Source organism: Panulirus ornatus, chromosome 44, assembly GCF_036320965.1.
Source record: "Panulirus ornatus isolate Po-2019 chromosome 44, ASM3632096v1, whole genome shotgun sequence".
NCBI lineage: Eukaryota > Metazoa > Arthropoda > Malacostraca > Decapoda > Palinuridae > Panulirus > Panulirus ornatus.
The window spans coordinates 3,017,956-3,037,742 of NC_092267.1; the positions used below are offsets into that span (position 1 = coordinate 3,017,956).

The 19,787-nt window shown below is 41.5% G+C and overlaps 1 protein-coding gene across 2 annotated transcripts in view; it reads right to left on the reverse strand.

Annotated features, from left to right (window-relative positions):
• Positions 1-19,787, reverse strand: part of LOC139762671 (uncharacterized) — a 177,728-nt gene that overhangs the window by 82,410 nt on the left and 75,531 nt on the right. For both annotated transcript variants that reach the window (XM_071687627.1, XM_071687625.1), the window contains exon 5: positions 5,260-5,382. In XM_071687627.1, the coding sequence (XP_071543728.1) occupies positions 5,260-5,382 (123 nt within the window). The remainder of the gene's footprint in view (positions 1-5,259; positions 5,383-19,787) is intronic.

A 19,787-nucleotide genomic window follows, 5' to 3' on the forward strand; every position in this document is an offset into this window, starting at 1 on the left:
ATAATTCTTTACAATATCATGTAGCAACAAGCTCTTACTTCTACCATGAGAACCTCTCTTACCATTTCTAATGACAGCATTCACCCAACACGTGATGCTTCAATCAGTATTTGCAAATCTTTAAAAATTATACTGAATCTGGATTTAGAAGAAAAAAATAGTCACGGACTTTTTTTCAATCCTTAATGCCTTTAGCACAGAAGTTAATGCATCACTAAAATCTGCACTTTCCGACTCCATAAGCGTTCGCTTTGATTTACATATCTTAATTGTAACTCATTCCCTATGGAGAGAGATATGTTGTTAGACTGAGCTTCCTCTTCTTCATCTTCCTCTTCCTTGTCTTCTACTTCTTCTCCTCCTCCTCTTTTCTTCTTCTTCCTCTTCGTTGTCTTCTACTTCTTCTCCTCCTCCTCTTTTCTTCTTCTTCCTCTTCGTTGTCTTCTTCTTCTTCTTCTTCTTCTTCTTCTTCTTCTTCTTCTTCCTCCTTTCTTCTTCTTCTACTTTTCTTCTTCTTCTTCTACTACTACTACTACTACTTCTTCCGCTTCCTTTCCCTTCTTCTTCTTCCTCCTCCTTTCTTCTTCTTCTTCTACTTTTTCTTCTTCTTCTTCTTCTACTACTACTACTACTTCTTCCGCTTCCTTTCCCTTCTTCTTCTTCCTCCTCCTTTCCTTCTTCTTTTTCCTCTTTCTTTTCTTCTTTTTCCATTTTTTTGTTTCTTTTTCTTCCTCCTCCCTCCAGTCAAGGTTTTGCGCCGTTCTTTCATTTTGGGAACTATTGACTTGAAACTTGATATGCATTGTATACCGGACCAGCACTCACAGACATTATCTTCATTTACCTGACAACATATATTTTGGACTGCATTACTGTGCAGTCTTGATCAACAGAGAGGAAATGCTTCAAGTATATAGATAGCTCTCCACAAACTCCATATACTGCTCAAAAAAAAATGTGGCTTGAGCCATTCCTACTACTTTACAGTAACGAAAACTCACGAATATGACAAATAAAATTTTTCTTCTAACTTCGTCAAAATTTTGGCCAGTATTCGTGAAATTGTTAGCAAGATTTCTTTGGCATACCTCAGCATAAGCGAGAATATTTTCTTTCTTTGTCAGTTCTAGGTATTCTGTTAGGGTTAAAAGTCGTATCACTGTTTCATTTATCAGTTTTAGGCATTTTGTTAGGGTTAAAGGTCGTATCAGTGTTTTCTTTATCAGTTTTAAGTCGCTTAAAACAGTTTTCTGTTGCTTCTTTAACCATCAGTCTGAAATGAGGAGCAAGTGTGCATTCTCACGTATCCCACACGATGCCACAGACAGTTTTGCAATACGATCATCTTGACCAAATCTTTAGAGATCAAAAGCTACATTTATGGGGCACTGATCCATTTATGGGGAACTGATCCATTTATGGGGCACTGATCCATTTATGGGGCACTGATCCACTCTATGTCAACTAATGTTGGCAAAGCTCTGCACAAAAGATACTTCTCAACATTTTTTTTTTTTTTTTTATACTTTGTCGCTGTCTCCCGCGTTTGCGAGGTAGCGCAAGGAAACAGACGAAAGAAATGGCCCAACCCCCCCCATACACATGTACATACACACGTCCACACACGCAAATATACATACCTACACAGCTTTCCATGGTTTACCCCAGACGCTTCACATGCCCTGATTCAATCCACTGACAGCACGTCAACCCCGTTATAGCACATCGCTCCAATTCACTCTATTCCTTGCCCTCCTTTCACCCTCCTGCATGTTCAGGCCCCGATCACACAAAATCCTTTTCACTCCATCTTTCCACCTCCAATTTGGTCTCCCTCTTCTCCTCGTTCCCTCCACCTCCGACACATATATCCTCTTGGTCAATCTTTCCTCACTCATTCTCTCCATGTGCCCAAACCATTTCAAAACACCCTCTTCTGCTCTCTCAACCACGCTCTTTTTATTTCCACACATCTCTCTTACCCTTACGTTACTTACTCGATCAAACCACCTCACACCACACATTGTCCTCAAACATCTCATTTCCAGCACATCCATCCTCCTGCGCACAACTCTATCCATAGCCCACGCCTCGCAACCATACAACATTGTTGGAACCACTATTCCTTCAAACATACCCATTTTTGCTTTCCGGGATAATGTTCTCGACTTCCACACATTTTTCAAGGCTCCCAAAATTTTCGCCCCCTCCCCCACCCTATGATCCACTTCCGCTTCCATGGTTCCATCCGCTGCCAGATCCACTCCCAGATATCTAAAACACTTCACTTCCTCCAGTTTTTCTCCATTCAAACTCACCTCCCAATTGACTTGACCCTCAACCCTACTGTACCTAATAACCTTGCTCTTATTCACATTTACTCTTAACTTTCTTCTTCCACACACTTTACCAAACTCCGTCACCAGCTTCTGCAGTTTCTCACATGAATCAGCCACCAGCGCTGTATCATCAGCGAACAACAACTGACTCACTTCCCAAGCTCTCTCATCCCCAACAGACTTCATACTTGCCCCTCTTTCCAAAACTCTTGCATTCACCTCCCTAACAACCCCATCCATAAACAAATTAAACAACCATGGAGACATCACACACCCCTGCCGCAAACCTACATTCACTGAGAACCAATCACTTTCCTCTCTTCCTACACGTACACATGCCTTACATCCTCGATAAAAACTTTTCACTGCTTCTAACAGCTTGCCTCCCACACCATATATTCTTAATACCTTCCACAGAGCATCTCTATCAACTCTATCATATGCCTTCTCCAGATCCATAAATGCTACATACACATCCATTTGCTTTTCTAAGTATTTCTCACATACATTCTTCAAAGCAAACACCTGATCCACACATCCTCTACCACTTCTGAAACCACACTGCTCTTCCCCAATCTGATGCTCTGTACATGCCTTCACCCTCTCAATCAATACCCTCCCATATAATTTACCAGGAATACTCAACAAACTTATACCTCTGTAATTCTCAACATATACTTACATATACGCAGACATTACGTACATACACATGTACATATTCATACTTGCTTACCTTCATCCATTTCTGTCGATACCACGCCCCACAGAAAAACATTCGTCCACACAGTCTCTAGCTGTCATGTGCAATGCACCGAAACCACAGCTCCCTATCCCCATCCAGGCCCCACAGACCTTTCCATGGTTTACCCCAGACACTTCACATGCCCTGGTTCAATCCACGTCGACTCCGGTACACCACATCGTTCTAATTCACTCTACTCCTTGCCCGCCTCTCACCCCCCTGTACATTCAGGCCCCGATCACTCAAAATCTTTTTCTCTCCATCCTTCTACCTCTAATTTGGTCTCCCATTTCTCCTCGTTCCCTCCACCTCTGACACATATATCCTCCTTGTCAATCTTTCCTAACTCATTCTCTCTATACGTCCAAACCATTTCAACACACTCTTTTCTGCCCCCTCAACTATACTATTTCAATTTCCACGCATTTCTCTTACCCGTACATTACTCACTCGATCAAACCACCTCACACCACGTATTGTCCTCAAACATTTCCTTTCCAACACATCCACCCTCCTCCGTACAACTCTATCTACAGCCCACGCCTCGCAACAATATAACAATGTTGGAACTACTATTCCTTCAAACAAACCCATTTTTGCTCTCCGAGATAACGTTCTTTCCTTCCTCACATTCTTTATCGCTCCCAGAACATTCGCCCCCTTCCCCACCCTGTGACGCACTTCCGCTTCCATGGTGCCATCCACTGCTAAGTCCACTCCCAGGTATCTAAAACACTTCACTTCCTCCAGTTCTTCTCTATTCAAACTTATCTCCCAATTAACTTGCCCATGGACCCTACTGAACCTTTCTACTCGTATACATCCTTGGTAAAAACTTTTCACTGCTTCCAGCAACTTAGCTCCCACACCATATACTCTTAAAACCTTCCACAAAGCATCTCTATCAACTCTATCATATTCCTTCTCCAGACTCATAAATGCTACAGACAAATCCATTTGTTTGTCTAAGTATTTCTCACATACATTCTTCAAAGCAAACACCTGATCCACACATCCTCTATCACTTCTGAAACCACACTGCTCTTCCCCAATCTGATGCTCTGTACATGCCTTCACCCTCTCAATCAATACCCTTCCATATAATTTCCCAGGAATACTCAACAAACTTATGCCCCTGTAATTTGAACACTTACCTTTATCCCCTTTGCGTATATACAGTAGCGCTATGCATGCATTCCGCCAATCCTCAGGCACTTCATCATGGTCCATACATACATTGCATATCTATCTACCCATCCCAAATGGGAGATTAACAGCTGGGTTGGTTGTGGACAGATTGCCTCAGCCAGAGTTGGTACCTATGCGCTCGACCCTAGGCGGCCTATGAATACGTCACAGTCACCAATGATCACCGCTGCACCACAGAGGTCCATAGAGGCAGAGGCAAGTTTTAACTTTCAACTGTAATCTCTCTCTCTCTCTCTCTCTCTCTCTCTCTCTCTCTCTCTCTTGCTCGCTCGAGAGCGACTGGACAGGTCTCCTCCTCTCCTCATGTCTGCCATCTCAAAGCTTGTTCTTCATAAGGTGTATGAAGCTCCGAATTCTGATTCTGGTATTTTTCTCATCCGTATTGAAGGTTTTCTTCATTCTTTAACCATAGTGGGTTAAGCCCTTTAAGTTTTCTAGTCGTTGCATTAATAATCTTGCATAAACCAAGTAAAATTTCTTTAGGAAAAAGAATATCAAACTCCAATATCACTTGCAAAAGACTTAATCTTGTTTGTAAACATTCTTTGTGTTCCTATCATAAAGTCTGAGGAAAATTCTCATCGCCAGTGTTTCCAGCGTTCTTGGTCACTTTTACACACGTTTTTCAAAATTCCTTTAAACCCTTCTTTGAAGATCCCATGAGTTCCATATAGTATCTTTAACAAGCACCTCACAAGTCACTTACCTCACTTACCTCACCTTGTAATAATATCACCATCATCTTGTTTTGGAGACTCAATTCCAAAATAACTAAAACTTCCTTTCTGAGACTTTTCTTCACTCTCGCCACCTTTCTCATTCATCATCACTACAGTCCAGAGCCAACACATTTCTTAACTACCAGTCAACAGTTCCTCCCCCTTAAACACACCGACCTCCCTACCTATTCTGAAATCTAATCAAGACCTACCTAACCCCACCAGAGAGAGAGAGTCTGTCAGTACTTACCCCCGTGAGCGACGCAGGTGAGGACAAGCATGTCTCCCTCTTGGTAAGGGCCAACGACGCTGGTCACCGCTCGCTCTGATCCACCAGCGCCACCTACCACCACACTCACGCTCTCTGGCGGTACTGTGCACGGAGAGGGAGTGAGGTGTGTCATTTTGGTCCACTGACAAGTGTGAGGTTTTTGGAGGGTCTCTGTGCATGTGAGGGTGTGAGGAAGAGTTCCTCATTCATAGGTGTGGGATGAGACATCGTAATCACAGATGCCATGTGTGATATGGGAAGAAAGTACAAGTGTGTGTAGGAAAGTCATGTATGGGTGTGTGTAGGAGTAAAAGTATGAATTTATGTACTATATGTGTGTGTGTGTGTGTGTGTGTGTGTGTGTGTGTGTGTGTGAGTGTAGTGTGTGTGTGTAAACGAAGGAGTAAACACATAGCACATTATATAAATGGTTAAGAGACGGGGCAAAACACGGGTATAAAACTCCTTTACAAGTAATATCCACATACATATCCAGCTCCGATAAGAGGGATTAAATGAATAGGATGTGGACCGTTTGCCACGCCCGGGATTCGAACTCTGGTAAGCCAGTGCATGAAACATAGAACGTGATTCTACGTACTTCGCCGCGGAAACTTGTGTGTGTGTGTGTGTGTGTGTGTGTGTGTGTGTGTGTGTGTGTGTGTGTGTGTGTGTGTGTTTCATACCCGCCGATTCCCGTGTTAGCAAAGTGCCGTCAAGAGCAGACGACGGAACCTTGTAGGTAAAAAATCCACACTTGGCCCCCTCCTCCGTACCTTTTGGAAAAGTAAAAACTGGAAGGAAGGATTTCCAGCCCCCCACGTTCCCTCCAATTTTAGTCGCCTTCTACGACATGCAGGGAATACGTGGGAGTGTAAGAAAGTAAACCCTAGACTAATATGGGTAAAACTGAAAGTTGATGGAGAGAGATGGGTGATTATCGGTGACTATGCACCTGGTCATGAGAAGAAAGATCATGAGAGGCAAGTGTTTTGGGAGCAGCTGAGTGGGTGTGTTAGCAGCTTTGATGCACGAGACCAGTTTATAGTGATGGGTGATTTGAATGCAAAAGTTAACAATGTAGCAGTTGAGGGAATAATTGGTATACATGGGGTGTTCAGTGTTGTAAATGGAAATGGTGAAGAGCTTGTAGATTCGTGTGCTGAAAAAGGAGTGGTGATTGGGAATACCTAACTTGAAAAGAGAGACATTCATAAGTATACGTATGTAAGTAGAGAGATGGCCAGAGAGCGTTACTGGATTACGTGTTAATTGATAGGCACACGAAAGAGAGACTTTTGGATGTTAATGTGCTGAGAGGTGCAACTGGAGGGATGTCTGATCATTATCTTGAGGAGGCGAAGGTGAGGATTTGTAGAAGTTTTCAGAAAAGAAGAGAGAATGTTGGGGTGAAGAGAGTGGCGAGAGTAAGTGAGCTTGGAAAGGAGACTTGTGTGAGGAAGTACCAGGAGAGATTGAGTGCAGAATGGATTAAGGTGAGAGCAAATGACGTAAGGGGAATGGGAGAGAAATGGGATGTATTAAGGGAAGCAGTGACGGCTCACGCAAAAGATGCTTGTGGTATGAGAAAGGTGGGAGGTGGGCAGATTAGAAAGGGTAGTGAGTGGTGGGATGAAGAAGTAAGATTGTTAGTGAAAGAGAAGAAAGAGAGAAATTCGGACGATTTTTGCAGGGAGAACGTGTAAATGACTGGGAGATGTATAAAAGAAAGAGACAGGAGGTCAAGAGAAATGTGCAAGAGGTGAAAAAGAGGGCAAATGAGAGTCGGGGTGAGAGAGTATCATCAAATTTTAGGGAGAATTAAAAGATGTTTTGGAAGGAGGTAAATAAAGTGCGTAATACAAGAGAACAAATGGGAACATCGGTGAAGGGGGCTAATGGGGATGTAATAACAAGTAGTAGTGATGTAAAGAGATGGAGTGAGTATTTTGAAGATTTGTTGAATGTGTTAGATGACAGAGCGGCAGATGTAGAGCCGGCAAGGCGGCGGGTTTGGATAGTATTACAGTGGAATTTATCTAAAAAGGGGTTGACTGTGTTCTTGACTGGTTGGTAAGGATATTCACTGTATGTATGACTCATGGTGAAGTGCCTGAGGATTGGCGGAATGCATGCATAGTGCCATTGTACAAAGGCAAAGGGGATAAAGGTGAGTGTTCAAATTACAGAGGTATAAGTTTGTTGAGTATTCTTGGGAAATTATATGGGAGGGTATTGATTGAGAGGGTGAAGGCATCAGATTGGGGAAGAGCAGTGTAGTTTCAGAATTGGTATTTCCAATCATTCGCTTTCTTTCAGCACACAAGTCCACAGGCTGTTCACCATTCCCATTTACCTTACCATATAACCCATGCCCCCCAGTTATACCCTCGATTGTCACATTACCTATATTAGAAAATGCAAATTATCCATTACAAATAGCCAATGCATCAAAACTACAGACACACCCACTCATCCAATCCCCAAAACACTCGTTTCTCTTCGTCACTGCTCTCAAACCCAGGTGTATAGTCGTTGATAATCACCGACCTTTCTTAATCCACTTTCACCTTTACCCACGTCAGTCTGGGGCTTACTTCTTTACACTTTCCCGCGTTCCCACAAATCCTGCTTCCGCTGAGAAGTCTTCGCTCACCTCATCTCTCGCCCTCACACTAACTTCTGACATTGCTGACCCGCTCCTCACCTTGAGCTTTTTTCACTCAGAGCTAGAGCATCCAGGCGATTAGTATGAAAGAATATATATATATATATATATATATATATATATATATATATATATATATATATATATATATATATATATATATATATATTTATCATACTTTGTCGCTGTCTCCCGCGTTAGCGAGGTAGCGCAAGGAAACAAACGAGACTTCAAAGAAAATGAGGGAGTAATTAGTGTAGGCGTATGTGATATACTTGTAGAATATCAACACCAGTTTCAAAACTCTTCACCCATCCTCACACACTAGCCTAAATAATGACTGAAATACGCCACAGTTATATTCGCTGTGTGTGGGAGGGTTGTATAGGTGCTTGCTGTGTCGTGTGTTTGTTGACATCCGGTGCCGTGTTGGCGGTGCATATTCATGAGGGTGGATGGCACATTTGGACCAGAATATTGAACATCAAGATAACCCTTAACTGTTAGGGAGGATAGGTTAAGCTTTATCGTAAGGGTTGGCTCGATCTTACTTAAGTGTATCATTTACTCTGACGTTAACTAACCCCACAGTCTCCCTCGCATACTATCATTAACTTAACTACTACTTTTTAATGCAAAAATGTATATAAAACTGCCAAAATATTCCACAAAGTTTCGATGCGAAGCTGGGATAGACATTTACCATATATATATATATATATATATATATATATATATATATATATATATATATATATATATATATATACGAATAAAGTGCATATGAACGCGCACCTTCATAGAACATACAAACCTCCAACAGCCAGGATCGAACCTGGGACCCCTGTGCAAGAGGCAGGCATGTAACCGCTAGGCTATGGGACTGTATAATAGGAAACAACTATTCGAAATACTGAGTACTCGAATACCCTTCGTCTCACAATGGTGAGCAACGGGGTCTATACTTGGTTGTTTCCGAACAGACGCACATAGCCAGCTGATAGCGTTTTACCGAACCTAACTGTACAACGCGGAGGTATATGAATACGAATAAAGTGCATATGAACGCGCACCTTCATAAAACATACAAACCTCCAACAGCCAGGATCGAACCTGGGACCCCTGTGCAAGAGGCAGGCATGCTAACCGCATCTAATTTGTATAGACCATCACTAATATCAAGATTAAAATTCTTTGTGTATTTGATAATAAAAGATTCAATGATATTTCTCGTGATAATAGAGTTAAAGTTAATAAGTGAGATGACTACTCCAGTCAATACAAGGATCATAGTGTTTAACGTGATTAAACAAGGCATTTGATTCTTGTCCCGTTCTTATACCATATTTATGTTGCTTAAGTCTAACAGGAAGATCCTTACCAGTCTGCCCAACATAAAATTTATCACAATTTCCAAATGGCACTTTATAGATGCATCCAAGGGAATTTTCTGGTGAATTCCTGGTTAAGATATCTTTATAGATTATTGTTGCTGAAGGCAACATTTACATTAAAGGATTTAAGCAACATGGGAAGTAAAGTAAAATTATTATTAAAAGGGAGAACTAAAAGATTCTTGGTGTCAATGGGACGTTTGGGCTCAACTCTATAAAATGATTTCTTTGCTAACTTAAGGGATTTATCAATCAAAGATCTAGGGTACTTTAACTTAGACCCAATAGAATATATCTTCTTAAACTCATCATCAATAAACTCTGGACTGCAAATACGTAATGCCCTAAGGAACATAGACCGAAATGATGACAATTTAACTCTGTCATGTTGAGATGAATAATAATGGATATATGAGCATACATTGGTAGGTTTTCTGTATATGCTAAACTTAAACTTAATTCCTTGCCTATTGATATGCAATCTAAAAATGGTAACATACCATTATTTTCATTTTCTACAGTAAATTTGATGGAAGTTACTAAATTGTTAAGGGGAGAAATATTTGTAAATTTTCATTTGTTAGCCAAACACAAAGAACATCATCTACATACCTAAACCAAATTGCATTAGAAGCTAAGATATCCTTTGGTAATTTTTTTTCAAAAAATTCCATATAAAGATTACTTAGTACAGGTGAAAGAGGGTTACCCATTGCCATACCAAACTTTTGAGCATAATAATCTCCATTGAATTGAAATACACAGTCTTTTATACACAATATTATCAATTCAGTGAAAGCAGACTTTGAAACAGGTAAATGAATATCATCCAAGACATCAAATAAATATTCTAAAAGGTCATAAACTGGAACTTTAGTGAAAAGTGAGGAAACATCAAAGCTAACTAGTTTGAAATCAAAATTAACATTGATATTGTTTAGCTCTACTTTACTTCCCATGTTGCTTAAATCCTTTAACGTAAATGTTGCCTTCAGCAACAATAATGCTATAAAGAACATCGCAATTAGGAGTTCACCAGAAAATTCTCCTAGATGCATCTATAAAGTGCCATGTGCAAATTGTGATAAATTTTATGTTGGGCAGACTGGTATATATATATATATATATATATATATATATATATATATATATATATATATATATATATATATATATATATATATACATATATATATATATATTGGAAAGGATCACAAATTTGTGCGTGATCAAATATATTCTAATGAGTCCACAGGGAAAATTAAACACGATAAGTTCCCAAGTGCACTTTCGTGTTATAATCACATCACCAGGAAAAACACAAGAGAAAAATATAACAGTCAGTTGGTATACATCGAAGAGACGAAGTTAGGACGCCATTTGGTAAACATGCAATTGTCCAAGACCAAGGTCTTGGACAATTGCATGTTTACCAATGAATTATGTATGTGACTGGTCAAAAACACTGGAAGTTAGTGCAGGTCTAGCCCAACTGGAAATAAAATTTGGTAGTCAGGCACATCTGAAGACTGAGACACAGTCATGTATACACATCAAGATAGACAGACGCCTGGGTGGGAAAATCTTAACAACTAAATACGTAATCTAATACGTAACCTAATACAAATTTAATACTTAATCCAGCTTCTTTTAGGCCAAACCATAAAATAGAAACGTTTCCACTAGAGTTATTATAACAAAAAGTGAAATCCAAACAGATTATGATCACACACCTAAGTTATATATATATATATATATATATATATATATATATATATATATATATATATATATATATATATATATATATATATCCGAACGCCTCTTGACAGAAATCACATATTCCGTGGTATATTATATATATTACCCTCATAATTTATGAGATGACTATCATAGAATTCTGGCATAGGTTGATATTCACATGAACATGTTGCTATACAATGTAATTATTATGAATCTGTATAATCATATACCCCAGAGTAGTGTTGCAGTTCCACGGAATATTTTTTTTAATTAATTAACAGCAAAAGTTTATGAATGTACAGATCCCATCATTATCTAGGGGTAAAATTTAGCATTTCATATTTTTTTTTTTTTTTGCTTTGTCGCTGTTCCCCGCGTTTGCGAGGTAGCGCAAGGAAACAGACGAAAGAAATGGTCCAACCCACCCCCATACACATGTATATACACACACGTCCACATACGCAAATATACATACCTATATATCTCAATGTACACATATATATACACACACAGACACATACATATATACCCATGCACACAATTCACACTGTCTGCCTTTATTCATTCCCATCGCCACCCCGCCACACATGGAATACCATCCCCCTCCTCCCTCATGTGTGCGAGGTAGCGCTAGGAAAAGACAACAAAGGCCTCATTCGTTCACACTCAGTCTCTAGCTGTCATGCAATAATGCCCGAAACCACAGCTCCCTTTCCACATCCAGGCCCCACACAGCTTTCCATGGTTTACCCCAGAAGCTTCACATGCCCTGATTCAATCCACTAACAGCACGTCAACCCCGGTATACCACATCGATCCAATTCACTCTATTCCTTGCCCGCCTTTCATCCTCTTGCATGTTCAGGCCCCGATCACTCAAAATCTTTTTCACTCCATCTTTCCACCTCCAATTTGGTCTCCCACTTCTCCTCGTTCCCTCCACCTCTGACACATATATCCTCTTGGTCAATCTTTCCTCACTCATTCTCTCCATGTGCCCAAACCATTTCAAAACACACTCTTCTGCTCTCTCAACCACGCTCTTTTTATTTCCACACATCTCTCTTACCCTTACATTACTTACTCGATCAAACCACCTCACACCATACATTGTCCTCAAACATCTCATTTCCAGCACATCCACCCTCCTGCGCACAACTCTATCCATAGACCACGCCTCGCAACCATACAACATTGTTGGAACCACTATTCCTTCAAACATACCCATTTTTGCTTTCCGAGATAATGTTCTCGACTTCCACACATTCTTCAAGGCTCCCAGGATTTTCGCCCCCTCCCCCACCCTGATTCACTTCCGCTTCCATGGTTCCATCCGCTGCCAGATCCACTCCCAGATATCTAAAACACTTTACTTCCTCCAGTTTTTCTCCATTCAAACTTACCTTCCAATTGACTTGACCCTCAACCCTACTGTACCTAATAACCTTGCTCTTATTCACATTTACTCTTAACTTTCTTCTTTCACACACTTTACAACACTCAGTCACCAGCTTCTGCAGTTTCTCACATGAATCAGCCACCAGCGCTGTATCATCAGCGAACAACAACTGACTCACTTCCCAAGCTCTCTCATCCACAACAGACTTCATTTTTGCCCCTCTTTCCAAAACTCTTGCATTCACCTCCCTAACAACCCCATCCATAAACAAATTAAACAACCATGGAGACATCACACACCCCTGCCGCAAACCTACATTCACTGAGAACCAATCACTTTCCTCTCTTCCTACACCTGCATATGCCTTACATCCTCGATAAAAACTTTTCACTGCTTCTAACAACTAGCCACCCACACCATATATTCTTAATACCTTCCACAAAGCATCTCTATCAACTCTATCATATGCCTTCTCCAGATCCATAAATGCTACATACAAATCCATTTGCTTTTCTAAGTATTTCTCACATACATTCTTCAAAGCAAACACCTGATCCACACATCCTCTACCACTTCTGAAACCACACTGCTCTTCCCCAATCTGATGCTCTGTACATGCCTTCACCCTCTCAATCAATACCCTCCCATATAATTTACCAGGAATACTCAACAAACTTATACCTCTGTAATTTGAGCACTCACTCTTATCCCCTTTGCCTTTGTACAATGGCACTATGCACGCATTCCGCCAATCCTCAGGCACCTCACCATGAGTCATACATACATTAAATAACCTTACCAACCAGTCAATAATACAGTCACCCCCTTTTTTAATAAATTCCACTGCAATACCATCCAAACCTGCTGCCTTGCCGGCTTTCATCTTCCGCAAAGCTTTTACTACCTCTTCTCTGTTTACCAAATCATTTTCCCTAACCCTCTCACTTTGCACACCACCTCGACCAAGACACCCTATATCTGCCACTCTATCATCAAACACATTCAACAAACCTTCAAAATACTCACTCCATCTCCTTCTCACATCACCACTACTTGTTATCACCTCCCCATTAGCGCCCTTCACTGAAGTTCCCATTTGCTCCCTTGTCTTACGCACTTTATTTACCTCCTTCCAGAACATCTTTTTATTCTCCCTAAAATTTAATGATACTCTCTCACCCCAACTCTCATTTGCCCTCTTTTTCACCTCTTGCACCTTTCTCTTGACCTCCTGTCTCTTTCTTTTATACATCTCCCACTCAATTGCATTTTTTCCCTGCAAAAATCGTCCAAATGCCTCTCTCTTCTCTTTCACTAATAATCTTACTTCTTCATCCCACCACTCACTGCCCTTTCTAATCAACCCACCTCCCACGCTTCTCATGCCACAAGCATCTTTTGCGCAATCCATCACTGATTCCCTAAATACATCCCATTCCTCCCCCACTCCCCTTACTTCCATTGTTCTCACCTTTTTCCATTCTGTACTCAGTCTCTCCTGGTACTTCCTCACACAATTCTCCTTCCCAAGCTCACTTACTCTCACCACCCTCTTCACCCCAACATTCACTCTTCTTTTCTGAAAACCCATACAAATCTTCACCTTAGCCTCCACAAGATAATGATCAGACATCCCTCCAGTTGCACCTCTCAACACAGTTACATCCAAAAGTCTCTCTTTCGCGCGCCTGTCATATAACACGTAATCCAATAACGCTCTCTGGCCATCTATCCTACTTACATACGTATATTTATGTATATCTCGCTTTTTAAACCAGGTATTCCCAATCACCAGTCCTTTTTCAGCACATAAATCTACTAGCTCTTCACCATTTCCATTTACAACACTGAACACCCCATGTATACCAATTATTCCCTCAACTGCCACATTACTCACCTTTGCATTCAAATCACCCATCACTATAACCCGGTCGCGTGCATCAAAACCACTAACACACTCATTCAGCTGCTCCCAAAACACTTGCCTCTCATGATCTTTCTTCTCATGCCCAGGTGCATATGCACCAATAATCACCCATCTCTCTCCATCAACTTTCAGTTTTACCCATATTAATCGAGAATTTACTTTCTTACATTTTATCACATACTCCCATAACCCTTGTTTCAGGAGTATTGCTACTCCTTCCCTTGCTCTTGTTCTCTCACTAACCCCTGACTTTACTCCCCAGACATTCCCAAACCACTCTTCCCCTTTACCCTTGAGCTTCGTTTCACTCAGAGCCAAAACATCCAGGTTCCTTTCCTCAAACATACTACCTATCTCTCCTTTTTTCACATCTTGGTTACATCCACACACATTTAGACACCCCAACCTGAGTCTACGAGGAGGATGAGCACTCCCCGCGTGACTCCTGTTTCCCATTTTTTAGGAAGTTAAAAATACAAGGAGGGGAGGATTTCTGGACCAACCCACCCACATACACATGTATATACATACACCTCCACACACGCACATATACATACCTATACATTTCAACGTATACATATGCATATACATACACATATATATACATATATACACATGTACATAATTCATACTTGCTGCCTTTATTCATTCCCGTCCCATCCCGCCACACATGAAATGACAACCCCTCCCCCCGCATCCGCGCGAGGTAGCGCTAGGAAAAGACAACAAAGGCTACATTCGTTCACACTCAGTCCCTTTCCACATCCAGACCCCACAATAACTTTCCATGGTTTACCCCAGACGTTTCACATGCCCTGGTTCAATCCATTGACAGCACGTCGACCCCGGTATACCACATCGTTCCAATTCACTTTATTCCTTGCACGCTTTTCACCCTCCTCTATGTTCAGGCCCCGATCACTCAAAATCTTTTACACTCCATCCTTCCACCTCCAATTTGTTCTCCCACTTCTCCTCGTTCCCTCCACCTCTGACACATATATCCTCTTTGTCAATCTTTCATCACTCATTCTCGCCATGTGACCAAACCATTTCAAAACACCCTCTTTTGCTCTCTCAGGCACACTCTTTTTATCACCACACCTCTCTCTTACCCTTTCATTACTTACTCGATCAAACCACCTCACACCATATATTGTCCTCAAACATCTCATTTCCAGCACATCCACCCTCCTCCGCACAGCTTCGCCAAAGAACTTTTCACTCTAAAGGAGTCTACCTTTCCCTGGTAGCGAAAGTTGCGCAACCCTGAGCTGCAGGAGCCTTTCATAGAAACTGGTCCTTGGGCAAATATGAACTTTAGAGTGCACGTGTGTGTGTGTGTGTGTGTGTGTGTGTGTGTGTGTGTGTGTGTGTGTGTGTGTGTGTGTATGTGTGTGTGTGTGTGTGTGTGTGTGTGTGTGTGTGTGTGTGTATGTGTGTGTGTAGCGTTAATCAGGCACCGTTGCCGTCTCAACTAACATAAAGATGATTAAGATCCGAGAATTGGCAGTTATGATGCCACCTTCTTTCCCCGAGCAGGTAAGCGGTGCAATTCTCCTCCTTTAGTCTTTCCCTCATCACATAACCTTCCTTCCTGTAACAGTTATGCCTACGAACACTCACAGAGCCCTAGTTAATTTCAGCTCCTACCTTCTTTCTCTTAAAACATTTTTCCTTTTACCCAAAATGAACTTGACTGGGGCATGTTTGCTCGTGTTAAGTCGGTTACTATATAAAACAAAAACCGCTAATACTGAGGTCGGCTCATAAGCAAAGACGAAGGAATGAAAAGAGACATTAGAATGAGTTTTGAAAAATACTGGTAAACAGCGTTTCATCTTCGTGCGGTCAAAGAGAGAGAGAATAAAAAGTAAGCCATAATTAATTTTCTTATTATTCATTTATTTATAGGTACCTCAGGACCATTTTCTGTGAAAGAATCCTGGTCTTACCCACAAGACTTATTTTGAAAGCCTCCTGCAGCCCAAGGATACGTTACATTCCATTGAAGTATGACGTTCTTTTGAAAGTCCAGTCCTCATATTTTCTTTTCTAAGACGCGGTTCTATATCATGAATCAAAGATGAATGGAGAAACGGGAACACTAAGGGGAGATAATGTATGGTTTAAGGAGCAGTGGTCAATGTAATATAAAATTCAGGTTGACTGAGTATGGAATGAAGATAGACGTTGGTCCGTGGAAGGAAATCATATCCGATGGAAGGGAGCACAAAGGACGGCCTTTGGTTAGGTGAGGAAGAGGATTAAGAGGTATGGATGGGAGACATGTGTGGCACCGAACGAAGCTTCGGTGGTGCACAGAGATCTGTGGACTGGGTGATGCTTTCATGTGTTTTGACCAGCGACAAGAAAAATGTCATAGATTGACCATAGACAGATCCATCCTAAGGATTTTTTTGGGGGGAGATGATGAGATGATATCTGCAAGTATAGCGTGGTTCGACGTGGGTGTTTCACAGGCCGTATGGGGTCGAACACGCATAGGTTCGAATCTTGTGCAAGGCAATTGGTCCACAGTCAACTCAGCTGTTCATCCTCCCCACGGGGGTTGTCGATAAACTGGGTACCTGGCTCAGGTAAGGATACACACACACACACACACACACACACACACACACACACACATCTTTTTCTTTTCTTTCAAACTATTCGCCATTTCCCGCATTAGCAAGGTAGCGTTAAGAACAGAGGACTGGGCCTCTGAGGGAATATCCTCACCTGGCCCCCTTCTCTGTTCCTTCTTTTGGAAAATTAAAAAAAAAACAAGAGAGGAGGATTTCCAGCCCCCCCGCTCCCTCCCCTTTTAGTCGCCTTCTACGACACGCAGGGAATACGTGGGAAGTATTCTTTCTCCCCTATCCCTAGGGATATATATATATATATATATATATATATATATATATATATATATATATATATATATATATATATATATATTAGGTACAGTAGGGTTGAGGGTCAAGTCAATTGGGAGGTGAGTTTGAATGGAGAAAAACTGGAGGAAGTGAAGTGTTTTAGATATCTGGGAGTGGATCTGTCAGCGGATGGAACCATGGAAGCGGAAGTGGATCATAGGGTGGGGGAGGGGGCGAGAATTCTGGGGGCCTTGAAAAATGTGTGAAAGTCGAGAACATTATCTCGGAAAGCAAAAATGGGTATGTTTGAAGGAATAGTGGTTCCAACAATGCTGTATGGTTGCGAGGCGTGGGCTATGGATAGAGTTGTGCGCAGGAGGATGGATGTGCTGGAAATGAGATGTTTGAGGACAATGTGTGGTGTGAGGTGGTTTGATCGAGTAAGTAACGTAAGGGTAAGAGAGATGTGTGGAAATAAAAAGAGCGTGGTTGAGAGAGCAGAAGAGGGTGTTTTGAAATGGTTTGGGCACATGGAGAGAATGAGTGAGGAAAGATTGACCAAGAGGATATATGTGTCGGAGGTGGAGGGAACGAGGAGAAGAGGGAGACCAAATTGGAGGTGGAAAGATGGAGTGAAAAAGATTTTGTGTGATCGGGGCCTGAACATGCAGGAGGGTGAAAGGAGGGCAAGGAATAGAGTGAATTGGAGCGATGTGGTATACAGGGGTTGACGTGCTGTCAGTGGATTGAATCAAGGCATGTGAAGCGTCTGGGGTAAACCATGGAAAGCTGTGTAGGTATGTATATTTGCGTGTGTGGACGTGTGTATGTACATGTGTATGGGGGGGGGGGGGGGGGTTGGGCCATTTCTTTCGTCTGTTTCCTTGCGCTACCTCGCAAACGCGGGAGACAGTGACAAAGTATAAAAAAAAAAAAAAAAAAAAAAAAATATATATATATATATATATATATATATATATATATATATATATATAGGTACAGTAGGGTTGAGGGTCAAGTCAATTGGGAGGTAAGTTTGAATGGAGAAAAACTGGAGGAAGTAAAGTGTTTTAGATATCTAGGAGTGGATCTGGCAGCGGATGGAACCATGGAAGCGGAAGTGAATCATAGGGTGGGGAAGGGGGCGAAAATCCTGGGAGCCTTGAAGAATGTGTGGAAGTCGAGAACATTATCTCGGAAAGCAAAAATGGCTATGTTTGAAGGAATAGTGGTTCCAACAATGTTGTATGGTTGCGAGGCGTGGGCTATGGATGGAGTTGTGCGCAGGAGGGTGGATGTGCTGGAAATGAGATGTTTGAGGACAATGTGTGGTGTGAGGTGGTTTGATCGAGTAAGTAATGTAAGGGTAAGAGAGATGTGTGGAAATAAAAAGAGCGTGGTTGAGAGAGCAGAAGAGGGTGTTTTGAAATGGTTTGGGCACATGGAGAGAATGAGTGAGGAAAGATTGACCAAGAGGATATATGTGTCGGAGGTGGAGGGAACGAGGAGAAGTGGGAGACCAAATTGGAGGTGGAAAGATGGAGTGAAAAAGATTTTGTGTGATCGGGGCCTGAACATGCAGGAGGGTGAAAGGACGGTAAGGAATAGAGTGAATTGGATCGATGTGGTATACCGGGGTTGACGTGCTGTCAGTGGATTGAATCAGGGCATGTGAAGCGTCTGGGGTAAACCATGGAAAGTTGTGTGGGGCCTGGATGTGGAAAGGGAGCTGTGGTTTCGGGCATTATTGCATGACAGCTAGAGACTGAGTGTGAACGAATGGGGCCTTTGTTGTCTTTTCCTAGTGCTACCTCGCACACATGAGGGGGAAGGGGGATGGTATTCCATGTGTGGCGAGGTGGCGATGGGAATGAATAAAGGCAGACAGTGTGAATTGTGTGCATGGGTATATATGTATGTGTCTGTGTGTGTATATACATGTGTACATTGAGATGTATAGGTATGTATATTTGCGTGTGTGGACGTGTATGTATATACATTGTGTATGGAGGTGGGTTGGGCCATTATCTTTCGTCTGTTTCCTTGCGCTACCTCGCAAACGCGGGAGACAGCGACACAGAAAAAAAAAAAAAATATATATATATATATATATATATATATATATATATATATTCTTTTTTCTTTTAAACTATTCGCCATTTCCCGCGTTAGCGAGGTACCGTTAAGAACAGAGGACTGGGCCTTTGGGGGAATATCCTCACCTGGCCCCCTTCTCTGTTCCTTCTTTTGGAAAAAAATCAAAAAAAAAAATAGAGAGGAGAGGATTTCCAGCCCCCCGCTCCCTCCCCTTTTAGTCGCCTTCTACGACACGCAGGGAATACGTGGGAAGTATTCTTTCTCCCCTATCCCCTATATATATATATATATATATATATATATATATATATATATATATATATATATATATATATATATATATAGTAGATGAGATGGCCTCGATTAAGGCATTCATGTACCCGAACATGACTTGAGGGGT